A 16,922-nucleotide genomic window follows, 5' to 3' on the forward strand; every position below is an offset into this window, starting at 1 on the left:
CTTCACTAGTCTTGTTACAAAAAAACAATAATCGATTACTCCTCCATTTCAAAAACACTGCGCTACTTCGTAATATAGCAATTTTTTTTATTTTCAAGAGCAAAACTCTAAGTTTAAATAAAAAATAAACAATCAGTAACTAAAAATTTTCTCTGTATGGCCTATTTAACTTTCTGTGTTTTTTTTCCTGTGGACATGCATTGTACCATCTTCAGGTGATTACATTAGGACAGTTCCATCAAAAATCAAACCTTAATTTTTAAGAGGCTTGTACTTGAATATCGCTACAGCAATAAATATTATGTTACCCGAGTACAGAAAGTCATCGTGAATTCATACTGCTGTGCATAAGACACAATTTCTCACCAGAGCATGATGTCTGTTTCCCCGACTTACAGCGAGAAAAAATACAAACTCTGATCTTTATAGAATTCTTGCAAATTTGAACATAAAAAATGCAGAAATTGATATTAACAGGATATTAATATTATGTGAAAAATATTTTTTCTCTGCGGAGTATATGATTATGAAGGCGTACATATATTGTAGTATTGCCCGAAGCTTATAACAATACAGTGATTTCAACCAATCACAGTTTCTATGCATTTTTTTTGGGACTATATTTGGTACCGCAGTGACGTCAATTCAGTATATATGATCCAGCAATTCCTTTGATTTTGTGCAACTTGCGCACAATTTTGCTCTTATACGGGCTTGATTTGTGGCATTAACACACACAAAATTTGATCTGTCAACTCGGTGTACGTGTACATTCGTTAAATTGTTTACTGTTAGTTGCTGACATTTATATTAATGGTAATAGTAATTAATTAACATTGTCTTTAGTTAGCATTCTTTGTGTATTTAGATTTTAATTATTATGCAATTATAGTCAGCTGTAGAACTGCTTTTTTTCACTGTGATTGACAATATATACAATTTTTTTTAATTTTGTTATAGGCCGCTGGAATGGAGAGTACGCTGTCGTACAAAGGAGACTTAACAATTGCTATCAAGTTTATTCCTGCCGATGCCTCTAATGGGTCACCGTCTCAGGAGGTACAGAAAGGAAAATCAAAGAAAAAGGCGAAGAACCCACCTGAGCCCGGAAAAGGTGCTATACATGTTCACATTAAAGATGCTAGGAACCTCATAGCTGTTAGAATTAATGGGTATTCCGACCCTTTCGCCAAATGGTGAGTTTGTAGGTTTCATTCGCAATTTACAACAATGCTTGAATGTGTTATTTAGGAACCCTAAAGCCTAATGCCCACACATCACCAAAATCCTGTCACACCCAATCAAACTCAAACCCAATCCCAACCCCAACCCAATGTGAACCTATACATCGAATTATTGAATTGTGGAGATTTTGTTTGCACTGAAAATGTAATAATTTACTGTGTTTTTATTTTGAATTGGCTGCTATTCAAACAAATTGTTGGTTTTCATGGAGCGAGTCATTTTCTAAGCTTTTGATTTCAATGCTAGGTTTTCATTTTTTTAATTACGTTCAATAACAAATAGGAAATTTTTCAGATATATGCACAAACTATGAAAATTTTGTAGGCGATGCAATTGCAATAATAAATGTACAACACAAACAGACCAGTTATGGGTGATATGATAATTAGACACAGGATAAAAGTACAAGTCAGTCTAAGTGAATCAAAAATGGAAGTTCTGAATTATTATTTATGAACAATCCATTGAGTGATGCATGTTTGCATTCTGTAATATTTCAGTTATCTTCTGCCAAACAAGAGCAAGTCTGGGAAGCGAAAAACTGAAGTGATAAAAAAGAACTGTAATCCTCATTGGGACGAGACGTTCATCTACGAAGGAGTCAATGTTGAGGATCTGAAAGAGCGGGCCTTGGAAGTGACTCTCTGGGACAGAGAATCAATGGCGTCAAATGACTTTTTGGGAGGTTTACGTCTGGGAGTTGGGAATGGTATAAAGCTTAATAATTCATTTTGTTCTTCCACGATTACATTTTTAATGAGAACCTGTCTAGTTCTGATAAGAAGATGCTGAATAATGGATTTTTATACTTAATTTTCTCTGAGGAACAAATACTTCTATTTATCTTTCATGATTGAGTCAGAGTTTTTAAGGATAGAGATAAAACTATTTGTGATAAAGAATAAATGTAATCTACATTTCTCTTTAAAGAACAGCAGTTCCCCATGAAAGTATAGTTGTTGATAAATTTAATGTATCCCAAAATGCAATGGGTTCCTAGCAACCAAGATGGTGACCATCATTAACATTTATGCGCATAAATATATTCTATGTAATAAGTGTTTTTTACAGGTGAATACATTCTATATTTTATATCACTGTATGCTTTGATGTCATTAAAAATGCTGTGTTTTTTTTCTTGTTTTTAGGAAAGTCGTATGGTAAGGAAGTAAAATGGCAAGATTCACGGTCAGCAGAGACAGCATTGTGGCAACGAATGTTGGACAATCAAAACCAATGGGTCGAAGCTAACTTAATGCTACGTAGCCATATGAACGGGAAAGAAGCCAAAGAACCTGAATTTATTTAGGTTTTATCACTTTTCATTGGCTGAGCTTATCAGTATGTCAACCAACCAGGAAAGCTGAAAAACAAAAATATTGTTATTTGTAAGAGCTCTGCTGATTGGTTGTTAGGCATGACTGTGTGTCATTAGCACTGCTTCATCAAGTGGAATCATGTATAATTTTTTGACAGCAAACCAAACTCAGAGTTTGGCACAAATATATTATTAATTTTTTTTTATATATTTCAATATTTCAATATTTTTTCCTATTCCTCTATAGTTGTTGAATTCATTCTTTATTCATTTTGTATGCTTTGGTAAAACCGTGCTAATTCTTTTTGTAATTCCATCATCGTAATTTTTCCATTTGTATGATGATAATTTTGTGTTATTATGAATAGTAGCAATCCCTAATTCAGACTGAACAATAGAAACACTTGTACATTAATGGTCTATTCCAACATAGTTAACAAAAGGATACGCTAGTGACAAGCTAGAAGGCTTCACAGTGGAGGTCAATGCTGGCATATGTTCGAAATGTGGAAAAACATCATACTAAATTCAAATGTATGTTGTAGAGCAATGTATGTTGATCCAACGATGAGTTGAAGAAATATCATGGACACAGTCTGTATACAAATCTATCCAAAATATAGTTTCATATTTACTGTAAATTTACTTTATTTTGCAAGAACATGTTTTTCATGAGACATTGCAAAAACTGATTAACATTCCTCAGTGACTTTCGCGAAAATTCGGTTCTCAAAAAACTTGAACATTCATACCAACGAAAAATTTACCGATACTGGTTTGCAATATTTTTCTAATCTGATTCAACAAAATATCTCTTTTCCTTTTATGACAAGTTGGAGAATTTTCCTATCACATGTGTGAAATCTTAAGAGTTTATTTTATATTGTATTAGCATGATTTCAAAATAATCACTATGTGATTCAATCAAGCATTATTTTACCAGTAATTAACATATCCTGAAAAAAAATTATTATTAGTATTTATATTTACTGGTACATTATTTACTTCCTGTATTTCTAAATATTAAAATAGAATGTATAAGCTGACTGTAGAGGGCAGGCTTTATCTGACCTCTGTATGATGTACAAGTATGTACATTTTTTGTTTAGTATAATCAAATTTAATTATTTATTCGACTCTCTTATCATAGACAAAGTTTTATCACTGATCAGATTTTCGTCAGTATAACTTCTCACATTTGTCAAATGGTTCTGAAATTCAAGTGAAGTCAGGCTTCTGAGTGGTATCATCACGTTAGTTTTTCATCCAATCAGTGCTCTCCCAGCTGATTTTGTTTTGCATGTGCCTCACTGTTAACATCAATGTTTGTTTACTCTGTGGTTATTACAGCTACTTCATACTGATTGACAAAAATTGATATGTACACCAAAAATGTTTCATTAATCATGATATAAACATTTGGCATCTATCTATTGGTGCTAAAATAATTTAGAATTGTCACCACAAACATAATTTTGAGTCAGATCAAGATTTGTAATTTTCATAATAAATATAATATTATTTATATTTTGATCAATATCATTCAAACAGATTTTGAGGAACTATTGTGAACACAATTTGCGGAAGGTTACAATGCTTGAAAGTGGTGAAAAGGTTATCTTGCAACTATTTGTTTAGTTGTGAAATACCCGTTACTACCGGGTACAGTCTGTATACAATTGTAAGGCAGAGAAAATAAGTTTTTTGTGAAACTCGACTTTTATTTTATGCAAATTAGATTTTTTTTTGTATGTTCTACCCCAAGAAATAAATTAATTTGTTTACCTCTTTTGAAAAAGATGACCAAAACATGACTGTTTAGAAATCCACTCTAATGACTAATTGCAATTAGTGATAATTTTTTCTAAATCCTTAATCTTGTAATAATTTAAACACAAATTACTTGATAAGAGTGAGTCATTTGGAAACAAAAATGAAGTAAAATAGAATAAAAACCCTACTGTCTACATAATATTTTGTTAACCTGTTACTGGAAGCACAGTATTGTTTTCTTCTGCCTAAGCCAGAAGTACAGTTTGTTGTTAAATAACTTCTTATTGTTCAATTGAACAGAAGCTGACTTCCTTTATATACAGTTTCGATCAAGTCTTGATTTTCCAAACTAATTCAAATTTTAGCATAAAAAGCTTTTAGTAAAACCAAATTGCAGTATTCTACAGAATCAGAAAGCATACATGTGATAAAAAATACTTTGAATATTTATTTATATTTAAAATACATTTAAAATACAATCAATCAAATACATTTCTCATTGAATTTGTTCCATAGTCTTAAAATGGATTATTCCATTTTAGGAGTTGTGGGGTGAATGCATGGAAATTTGAGGGGTTAATTTGTTTTTAAACCTTTTTGAGCAACGAATTCTACCTTTGTTAGTTTTCACAAATTGAATCAACATCATTTTTTTCATCAATTATCCCAAAAATTTTAGAAAAACATGTAGAAATAGGAAAAACTTTGTTGGAAAAATTGTCAGTGGTGCTCTAAGCAGCAGCATATTTTCCATATTTTATTCAAAATCAACAAATAAGTGTGGAAAATAAAATACTGTTTAAAAAAATAGAATCAACACATTTGAAAATATTTTTTTCAATCATTTTAGAAATTAAAAAAAATTTGAAGAGGGAGGTGTATCTGTATTGATATTATTTGACATGTTTTGTATCACTGTTTGCAATGCAGCAATAGTGTTATCTTTGATTGAACACTGAGTTTCATTTAAATTGGTATTTTAGAAAATGTAACAGATCTGTATTTTAACAATATTAGGGCTACTTATTGTTGCTGTTTTGCAAACAGTAACACTTAAAAAAATAATTTACACAGTTGAATTGACAATTTATTCACAGTTTGTGTTTTCATTCACTGCAATCTCATATTCCATTTACCTATTTATGATACATTTCTTAATTTTTTTTCAAAAATAAAAACTTTCTTTTGATAAATATCCTGTTCAATATGATCTAATAATTTTGTTTGCAGCAATAATGTAACCATGACAACCAATCATGAAAAATAACATTTTTTCAACAAATTAGCAATATTTAAATGAGATTTTAATGAGTACTTCTGTACTTGAAAGTCAAATATGTTCAACAACATATCCTGCACCTTAGTGGTACGATACAAGAGTTATTATTGGATATTAAAATCATGTGACAAAGAGGTATTTTACTTTTTCAATATTTACTATAATTAAGCTTAAGCACTGCAGTCCTTGTGCCTTCTTGTTGTAATTTGGGGTATATGAACTTTGAACAAAAAGACTGTACTAAAAAAAAAGGAATCTATCACAATGATTTTGTCAGAGTTGTGTTCAATTTGCCAAGTAATCAGGCTAAATAATGACGTACAATTAACAATCCTGTGTGTACCTTTGAGCAGAAACTTGATTAGTTGTAACATTTTCAAAGTAGTTGACCCAAATCCTTGATTTACTAAAGTGATTGATGAAAAGAGCATTTCCGTATAAATTACCAAGACGGAGCCTTCTGAAAAAACTGTGTTCACAACACATATTGTCTCCCTTGTCTTGTGGGTTTACGTAACACTCAGTGCCAATAACATCTAGTTTGAGCAATATGTATCTGAGGACCCCTCCCCCTAATTCCATTCAGTATACTACATCAAGTAACTATAGTCAGTGTTTTATTTATAACGACCATAACCACCATAAACCAAATGATCTTCATGCCTCGTCGTTTTATAACGTTCTCAATTTAAGTATATGTACTTGCCTCTTTTAATCGTGATCTGCTGTCATTAGTGCTTAGAATTCGCTGTGAAAAATCACATGTCGTCTAAAAAGTCGATCTACTTAAACCAATCTTTCGGTTACTGCTTATTAATCACCGTTTCCAGATTTTCACTAAATCTATTGTAGTCAAACGAAAATCTGTTCAGCAAAAGAAAATTTCTAGTTAAACTCAATGGCAGCAACCCAGCATTTAAGTTTATTTACATAAATACAATTTTCAGAATCTCTATTTTTATTCAAATTACCAAAAATAACATTTTCTGCCTTGTCAAAGTAGTACTGACGAGTTGATGATCAAAGGTCATGTGACCATCCACCTTGGATTTGGGTGGGGTTCTTACGTTGGCAAACATGGAGGTTTCAACTGGCAGATCTAAGGATAGAGGTTAATATTAAGTTTTATAAGTGTCCCCTACAACATGTGTAGAATTTTAAAATTCAAATATTGTAAGATTAGAATTATGAAAATTGAGTTATTGATAGCTTAGCTAATATTAATTTTGCTTGATAAAACTTCACAAAATAAATTATAAGCAATATTAAGTTCTAACTGGACTTGAATTGTATATATTGAATCTTCAGCCAGATTTCTTTTGTAATTTCAAATTATTTGGGTTTTTTCAGTTTCTATGTTAAGTTTTCACAATATTCAATGTATTCTAATGGTATGTCCTTCATTGAAAATTTCAAAACAACTGGGACAAACCATTATAGAAAGGGTACATGTAACAGTGTAGGTAATATTTGTACAATTCCAGCATTTTTACCTTTTTTTCCTCGCATTTAATTATATTCTTACTGTAATATTAAAATATTTGTTTACCACACAATCACTGGGTAAATAAAAAAAAATTAAAAAAAAACGTTATGCAGGACATTTGTCTTGCATGATGGCCGAATCATTTATTCAAATAGGTATTGTCTGCAAAGGTTTCCCATTTTGTGAATTAGTCACATGACTTGGGAGATACCGTTATTAATAGCAGGGATGGAAGGATTTTTTTTGTTACTAATTGGGCTTATTGTATAAGTGAAAAAATCTAGCTCTGATTAACTATATTTTTGTATTTATTCACTCAATATTGTCAATAAAAACTACTGACATGGAAGAGAAATGATTATTAATTGTGTTTTTTTTATGAAAATGTATGCATGTTGATGGGTAGGCTTATATTTTAGGGCTGTGCTGCCAATGAGAATTTAGTATTATCCAAACATTGGTTATTTTTAATCCATAGATACAAAATTAATTTCCCAACCCGACTGATAGAGGGTGTTTAAGCTAAATTGTTTCCTATTCTTTACCTTCTACTGAATGATTGAAATTTATTGGGAACACAATTATCACTTTTTTGACTGTTCAGATTTATGTTCTGATACAGCAATGACATATCAGTCTTGGCAAGCTTCAGACCATCACCATGCCTTCATCTCTAGTCATGTGCAACAACTGTGGAACCATATCAATGTTGTATGGTCATCACATAATTTGCAGATCTGGCGGTATTGTTGAAGAATGCTGGTTGCCAGAAATGAAATAGATGTAGATGCGTCAGTTTGCCTCAACACTAGCAAAATTAATGCAAAGTCTGGAGTCAGTGCCGAAAAGCCTTGACCCTCCTTGCTTGAGATTCTGTTTTTGGATACAATGCAAAACAGCCTGGGCAATGTTGGTTTTTTAACTTGATCAAGGTGTGGACTACATGAACTCACCAGATCATTAAAGCCCACACTCTGTGACATACCTTAACTTTTTCCTTCTGTTTCCTGCGTCAATTGATGCACCACATGTCAGTAACCAGACCATACATGTACAATAGCATATGGGAGATAGACTATGTACTCAGCATATGATATATGTATATGAAAATCATACAAATGTATGCTAATCAGTAGTACAGTGTCAACTAGTGCCAACCAGGAAGGGGCCTGTAATAAATATGAAAGAAAATGTTGTTGGCTAGCCTGCCAACTGGGCAGGGAACTGTAATAAATTAGATAGATGGGTATGCTGCCAACTACACAGGGGCCTATAATAAGTTAGAAAGTAAGGAAAGTTGGGTAGCTGGCCGACTTGGCAGAGACATGTAATATGAACGTAAGTGAAGTTGGAAAGTTTTGGTGGCATCTCCAAACTTAACAGGTATCCTCAATAGTTGAGAAACCACTTTTCGCACTTGCGTATATTTAGCAATTCACTACATTCAATTACCCACCATAGATTCCGGTCAGTCAAAATGACTATTTTGAACTGTAGGTATTAATCAGCGATTGACAGAGATATAGAATCTAGGTCAGGGGAAGCCCCATTACCCCAAGATTCCTTTCCCCTTACGTCACGAACCACATGACAGAGGCCATATGGCGGCACCATTACAGCTGGATATCCACCCTGCTTTTTCCCCGCATCGAGCAGGGATGAAGTCTAGCGGCTCTGCCTGGATCGCTTGCTTTTCCTGTCCAAGTTTCCAGCTTGGGTTGTTGTCGCTGCCCTGGCATCCAACTTTGCAGCTGGTAGGACAGGTTTTCCTTGTCATTTTTACCCTCATGTCGTTTTCCCCTTTGTGTGTAGCAACTAAGAAATAAAACCCGGTGTCATAGCTTAATCACTTGTTGATTTCGTTGCGTCACCTTTTCAAACTGTAATTCGCTTCTCTCATGCATGTCGTCTTGATTTCATGCTTGATCTATGTATTTAGAAATGGAATGACAGCACCAGAGGCTCACTGCTGTTTTTTTGTCTCCTCGTTTGTCGAGACGACTGTGTAGTGGTTATATTCAGAATTTACCAGCTTAGAACCCGCATCCGAAATGCTTTTTGCGTTGAAGGCATGTGTTTTTCACTGGAGTTCTGAGGCCTGAGATATTTTTTCAGAGCCATAAAAATTGCTGAGACTGACCGCGTCGCTCGTTTTTTCATAGCAAGGTCGCGCGTCCAGTAAAAATCAGTTAAAGTGAGTTGCGTGTTTGGCATGAGTGGAAAGTCCTCACGCTTGGCTACCGGTACTTCATGTACCGAGACGTCGAGTAGTAGGGCCGATGGTGGAGGTGCCGATAATTATTCTTCGGTCTCCCCCCGCTGATCAGAGGGCATCCTCACAGTCTGTGTTTTTAGGCGGTGTTTTAACAGCTACAGCGAGGCTGTGCCTCTGAAGGTCTTTCCTTTGTAGGTCCCTTTGTGGATCCTTCCTCGCACAGCACCGGGTTTGCCTCTAAGATGAGGGCTTTGGTCAAAGGACTGTCGGGGAAAATTGCTTCCCTGGCAGGCCGGGTAGATCAGACGCAGTTGGAGCGAGCTGTCTCCACTGTGGCCCCTCGGTGGGCAAGCAGGAAGAAACACGAAAGCATCGCTCGCATTCAAACATGTCTCTTCCAGGGAACCCCCCATTCCCAGCCGTGGCTCTTCCACTGATTTGGGTGAGGCCAAGGCTCAGGCTAGTTGCACCGAATGCCAAAGGGGATGCTAGCAGCTTAGCCTCCGATTTCGGGGCAGGGCTTTTGGGTCAGGGCTCACGTTGCACCTCCCCCCTACTTTCAGCCAGCCAGGATTTGTCACACGGTAATGGTACAACGATAACGAATTTACCCTTTTGTCTGTTCTCCACTGTGGGTTTTGATTCCCTTCTTACCCACCCACGGGCGTCCCCAGAGAGAACCGATCCTGTCATGAGACGCACAGTCGAACAAGCTCTCTCACATATTTAAGAGGAAAGGAGACAGTTCGCTTGCATCGGCTACAGTCGGTAGCTCGGGCGGTCCCTCAGAGTCTTCCATCCGTAACGACTGGGTGAGCCACACTATTGCCATGATGTGGAGTATCATCGATCCTAGTGATACAATGTAAATCAATGGTGTTGATGGGCGGACGTTGGTCAGCCGTGGAAAAGGTGAAGCTTAATGCCCCCGGGTGGGGTAAAATCTTATGCAACACTTCCTGCTGGACCAAACGCTACCCGGTCAGTGTGGTTTCGAGATCGGACCCCAAAGTGTCGGATGAGACCAACCGGATCCCAAGGCTTCTTCCCCAGACCTCGGTACCACGAATTTCCATTTGGCAAACTGGATAAAGGGGGACGGCCATGTTCCATGGGCGGTCTCGCCAGCTCTATATGAGATGATCCATCACGTCCTAAGGGCAAAGTTGCTTGAGCACATTATTGTTCACGCCCAGGACTCTGAGACCTCGGAGGCAGAACGCAACAGCCTCCTAGACTAGGCGACACATTTACCGGTGGGCCACTGTACATCTACGTGTAACATCCCCTAGTGTCACCTGGCTCTCTTGGCCAGGGCTACTACTGTGCAACAAGACACAGTCTTAGACACGTGTGTTTTCGCCGGCAAACTGAGTCAGGGGGTACGTCCCCACCTCAGTGACGCAGACTGGACATCTTCCACCCTCTTTGTTTGGAGTGCAGTCAACGAGATGGTTTAGATCAAATTCGCTAGCCACTTGGCCCTGCCAAGGGTAAACGGAGGGCACCCCAAGCACAGAAAACACAACGCCCTAGAGCGTCATCTGCTAGCCAGAGTCAGTCAGAAGGCAAGCGCTCATACCCTTCCACAGGAGGGAAGTGTAGTGGTGCACCCCCAGGGAGGAAGGGACCTGGTGGTGGCTCCTCACCCTCCTTGGGTGGTCATTCACCCCAGCAGCGGGGAAGCATGTTTGACGCTTACCTCTGCGACTGGGGACAGGCATGTGTTCGCCAAGTGGCCAGGTTACAGCTGGCCTTGGGGAAACTCACCTCATAAAAGAAGAGAACACCCACACCTCGCAGCAGCCGAACCCATGGCCACATATTTCTGTTGTCCACAGATTGCGCCAGTGTAGTCCGGTTTGGAGGCAGCAGGTGACCGATCCCTGGACTTTATCAGGTGGTGACATTCTGTTACGGGATACCGCTGAAATCTTCATCTCCCCTGTCAGTGTCCCCCCTATTGGGCACTCCCAGCGGACTCCTGCAAGGCGGAAGCAATCAGACAGGAAGTAGAAGTTTGCTGGAAAAGGGGCGCCATATAGATCAGCCGGCATTAAGTCCAGGCTACTACTCAAATGTGTTCGTAGTACCAAATCTACAGGTGGTGGGCATAATTCTGGACCTAGGCAGACAGAATCAGCACATGCTCCCCGACTGGTTCCGCATGGAGACGCCATCAGCATTCTTCTCTCCATCCACCACTTCAACTGGCTAGCCCCACTAGACTTAAGCGGGGCCTACCTGCACATACCAATGCACCCGTGATGAGTGATGAGACAGGTAGTGCTGCTGCTTCACCAAATGTTGGTACACATCAATCTGTACCTATATGACTGGTTACTACACAACCCAGACACAGGGTTATTAACCAAACAAGTAAGGCTAACACAGGATTTACTTCACCAGTCCCATCCCTACCCAACGCAACAGTTGGGATTCCTGGGCATGGGGTTTGATACAGAGGTAAGCTTGATATAGCTATTTCAAGCGTATTGTGCTAAGCAGCCTAGCCGAACGCCTAGTCAGCGTTCCTTCAGTGTCCCTCCAAGAACTAATACGGATCATAAGAATGATGACCTCAGTTCGAAGGGTGGTTCCCCAAGCAGTCGCCCGGTACAACGCTGGTTGTTACAACACCAAGCTCTTCTATGGGAACTAGATAAGCAGGTATCGATCTCGAACGAAGTGAAGGAAGCCCTGCCCTGGTGGTCGTCACTGGCCAACCTCGGACAGGGGGCCCTTTTGACCCACTCACAGCAGCTATGACTCTGGTAACAGACGCCTCCCTCAAAGGTTGGGGAGCGCATCGTTCCCCATCGTTGTTAGTCCTAGCGGAGCAAATTCTCCTTGGGTGCCTGGAATATAATGTGGAGCTAATCGCACACCACCTTCCAGGGGTGAGGAACAGTCTGGCAGACGCCCTTTCAGGCCGGCTCCGTCTCCAGAACATGGAGTGGCTGATACCCCAGTGGGTAGCCTCCAGGCTGTTTCGGCTGTGGGACAGTCCAAAGATAGACCGGTTTGCCACACCCCTTAACACCAAGCTCCCAACATACATAACACTCCTGCCGACTCCAGGAGCCTGGGCCAGGGTCGCTTTGCTAATCCCGTGGACCCACTTAGTTGTGTGCACCTTTCCTCCCTTCCCGCTAGTTCACTGGGCAGCGGAGAAGACTTCGACAGGGGCACACCTGCATATTGTCATTGGTCGCACCCAATTGGCCAACCAAGGCCTAGTTTCTACTTCTGTTGGAAATGCTAGTCAAAACACCATTAGTGCTTCCGGACCTGCTGTTCCAACTGGATGGTGCACTGCCAACGAGCCCAGCGGGTATCACTTACACGCATAGAGGCTTTCAGTAGACCTGCACATACAAAAGGTTTATCTGAGCGGGCTGCCAACGTACTGGCCAGGGTGAACAGGGATTCCACCAACGCTGTCTACATTTCTAGGTTGCGAGAATACACTGATTGGTGTAGCGGAAGGGAGATTGATCCATACCATCCCTCTATTGGCCAGGTAGCAGACTCTTTCGTCTACCTGTTTGACGAAGTGGGTTTGTTCTACGCAGCGATCTACAGGTCGGCCTTGTCCCCCACCATTGAGAACGTTTCGAGAACAAGACTAGCCAATTGTCCTATTATTAGGAGACTATTTACTGGTTTCCAGATGCCGAGACCCCGTACAAGAGAACCGCCCAACTGGGATTTGTCAGTTGTGTTGTCCACTCTAAGCAGACCGCCCTTCGCCTCTCCGATCAGCACCGCTCACATTTTTGATGTGGAAAATAGTCTTCCTACTGGCCCTCGCCTCAGGTAGGCATCGGCCAGAGCTGGGGGCATTGTCCTTCTCAGACGATGTACCGCCGTTATGGACAATCAAGTTGTGCTAAAGACACAAATCGAGTTCCTTATCAAGAACCAAATCCTCGGACACGATCCTCACCCAATCGTCATCCCCCAGCTGTCAAATTTTGTCAGCCCGGAGGGTCAGGAGGAATTGCTTCTCTGCCCGGATCCAGCACGGAATTGCTACCAAAACAGTACTAAGGATTCAGGGGTGCCAGGCACATGTCTTTGTGTTACGACCCAGGCAGACAGGATAGGCCGGCCTCCCCAATTTCCATCACCAGATGGATTACTGCAACTGTATTAGAGGTATATAATACTTTAACTTCCTCTACACAGAGCTTGCAGAGACACCAAGTACGAACGCATAAGGTCTGTGCGATTGCTACCTCATTAGTGCTAGCGTCAGGCACCACCCTCGAGCACACACTGAGGGCAGGCTTCTGGAGAATGCAGAACGTCTTTATCAACTATTACCTAAGAGTCACCCAATCCATTGAGGAGGGTCTCTTTAGGTTGGGTTCCGTCGTAGCGGGTCAGACTTGGTTTGCTTACCCAGCCCGAATGATCTCAAGGGTCCCTGCCCATAGGCGATAAGTCAGTCTCTGCATTTTTGGTGGAAAGATTTCTCTACCATCAGCGCTCCCTGGAAGCTCCAAGGTCCCGCTTTCCGGCCTATGCTCTCATGCAGAACTGTCTCGGTCTTTACTTCGAAAGCACACTACCCCAGGAATTGGGTTGGGGTCTAGCTTTCTCAGGCATACCGAACCCTGTCACTGTAGCAGCTTTTTTGGCTTCTTGCTCTGGGACAGCACAGGCAAGATAAGACACCACCCTTTTTGGGTTTTAACTAAGATCTTGAGTGATTATTGTAGAGTATTTAATCCCAGATTGGGAAAAAACTTTCATCATTTTTCTGTTTGCTCGGAAAACTCGCCAACTTTCGGCATCTGACTCTGCCTACAGTTAAAAATAGTCATTTTGACTGACCGGAGTCTATGATGGGTAATTGAACGTAGTGAATTTAGGCAGAGGGTTCTCCGAACTCGCCTATCCACATAGTTCATACCCACCATAGACTCCGGGTCCCTCCAAACCACCCAACTCTTTCCGTAGCGTTGGTCTAAGTCATCGATGCGGAGAGAAAGGAACCAGAGTGGACATCCAGCCATAATGGCGCCGCCATATGGACTCGGTCACGTGGTTCGTGACGCAAGGGAAAAGAATATTGGGGTCATGGGGCTTCCCCTGACCTAGATTCTATCTCTCCGTCATTGGCAGAATCGCTGATTAATGCCTACAGTTCAAAATAGTCATTTGGATTGACTGGAGTCTATGATGAGTGTGAACTATGTGAATAGGTGGGTTCGGAGAACCCTCTGCCTAATTTCATTACGAGGTACTGTAAAATGCTATATTTTCGCTTTGAATTTATTCTCGCTATTTTCACTGCAGGAATGAGTCAGTGAAAATAAAATCTAGCGAATATACCATTATTCCTATATTTTACATTCAAATATCAAAAATCAGTGAAAATAAATCCCATACAAAATACCCAAAATGTCTTTTCAGCGAAAATTAATTCCAGCTAAAATAAAGTATTCTACAGTAAATGGCCAAGGGGGATGCGCTTGATGACGCTATTCGGCAGAGGCGACGGGTCGCCCCCGAAAAATGTTGGGGCGCCCCATCTTTAATACAGCTGAAACCCTTTGTGTCAGCAAAATGTGCCCCTCAAAATGCAGGAAATAGCTTTTCAGCGGGTCTAGATTTCAAATATTACTATTGAGTTGCCATTGTTTGATTCCAGAACGGAAAAGATATCGACGCGCAGTTTCGTTGTAACATAAAAGTTGAAATCGCGTAATATTTACCAAATTTTGTATTTTGTAATAAAATGTATGAAGATAAATTTACACACATCAAATTTGTTTTAAAATGTTACACCTTAAAGACAGTGGCACTAAATGTTTTTGTTTTTTTAGAAGAGGCGATTTGGTTAAAATTCACAAAATATGGCATTTTCAAAGACTGGGATATAGAGTATACAGTAATACAAATGTCATACGCCAACATAATACAATACTCTTACCCTACCACAAAATCCAAGTAGGGGAATGTTGTTATTATAGTTATGTTGAAGGCTTATTATATGCTCTGATATGACGCCCATTGGTTCTTCTCGTCAGTGGTTATGATGTAATTGTAATTTAGAGCGAGGGAGTCGTCACCTGCGCATGCGTCAGATGGCCGTAGCGTGTCATCGTTTACAAACAAGCGTCTGCCTTCGCGTTTTAGTGTGTGTTGTTATCGTCGCTTGGGAATCAATTACAACGTGTCACATTTCATGTGCTTAAAAGGCGGTGGTCGTCGTGTAGCGCGTGTTAGGAGTTCATGTAAATAGAGGGGGGGCAAGGGTTATTTTCGTTCAACGTAATTGCAATATTTTTTTGTTCGTACAACGTAAATTGACAACAATAAATTCCGTAATTCTGTAATCACAGGCTAGACGTACAACGTAATCAATCAAATATTTTTTTCGTACACTGTAAAAATGTGTCATTTTTTTCGGTACGTACAAGAATTTTCTAGGTTTTCTTTATTAATCTTTTTTCTTTTTTTCGTAAAATGTAAAATAACCTTTGTTTTCTCTGTAAACTGTAAACATTCAATTTTCACTGTAAACTGTAAAAACGTCTTTTTTCCCTTGTAAATTGTAAAAAGCCCTTTTTATTTCCCGTAAAATTGTACCAGCTACCCCCCTTGCTCCCCCTCTAAATAAGCAATGTAATGTATTTTATACGCGTTATATACGTCGCTATGAGTCCCATATCGAACAGGACGCGGCACGACGACCACAATTGATAATTCAAAGGTTTGTACATACATGTAACACTGCAGTAAATAACATTTGTAAATATTATTGCTACGCAAGGAAAATGTTGCTGCTTTTTTCTGAACGTGATGGGTGCTTCGTGAATATTGGTATAAGCACCAAGTTCAAGTCTGGAACTAAGCTTACCCTTCGTAAACTTATGTATGTTGGCACGCCCTCTACGCCAGAAGTCCCGTTACTCGTTCACGATAACAGTGACAATAAGCGTAATACATGTATTCGCAATATCAAACATTTCACTGATATCGTAACCGCGATTAATTACAATGAAGAAGATCGTGTGCAGGTTAATTGCGTACTAGTATTGTGTTCCATTCTCACTGATGGCGCACTTTAATTGCTTTGATATCGTCAATGACATAGACCACTTTCCTGAAAGTAGCAAAACTGGGGTACAAAAATACTCCTGCTTTGTCATAGCGGAAAATACAAACATGTCAGTTTGCTGATAGTCGGTAGAAGGGAATTTTATTTTTGTTACGTCAATTGGTACACCCAGAAGCACAATATCACGCGTGCAAGTTAATGTTACACCCCAATTTCGCATGCGCGCGCATCCGAAAACTCCGTATCTTCGACTTTCGGGAAAGTCGTCTATGTGGTGTCGCTGGATGGCGCGCTTTTATCTCAGTCTAACTGACTTTGAGTGTCCAACAACGTCGAGGAGGGGACTCGCTCAAAATAAGTGTGTATCAAATTTAAAAAGTGGATTTTTAGTTCAACCCTGAGCGCATTTGTCAAATGTTAATTTACACACCTTTATGTCCATATGTGTAATCAAAATACATTTGTTTATTCGAACTCCCGTTATTTTAACAGTTGTTCAGGGAAGGTTTACAGTAAACTTAGGCATATTAT

At 39.5% G+C, this 16,922-nt stretch overlaps 1 protein-coding gene across 3 annotated transcripts in view; it reads left to right on the forward strand.

The window, feature by feature from the left end:
• Positions 1-7,456, forward strand: part of LOC100371393 (synaptotagmin-like protein 4) — a 93,404-nt gene extending 85,948 nt beyond the window's left edge. For all 3 annotated transcript variants that reach the window (XM_085505053.1, XM_085505054.1, XM_085505055.1), the window contains 3 exons: positions 961-1,196; positions 1,746-1,954; positions 2,394-7,456. In XM_085505053.1, the coding sequence (XP_085361179.1) occupies positions 961-1,196; positions 1,746-1,954; positions 2,394-2,554 (606 nt within the window). In that variant the 3' untranslated portion in view covers positions 2,555-7,456. The remainder of the gene's footprint in view (positions 1-960; positions 1,197-1,745; positions 1,955-2,393) is intronic.
• Positions 7,457-16,922: the final 9,466 nt, after the last annotated feature.

This window comes from Saccoglossus kowalevskii, chromosome 11 (assembly GCF_978046115.1).
Source record: "Saccoglossus kowalevskii chromosome 11, keSacKowa6.1, whole genome shotgun sequence".
NCBI lineage: Eukaryota > Metazoa > Hemichordata > Enteropneusta > Harrimaniidae > Saccoglossus > Saccoglossus kowalevskii.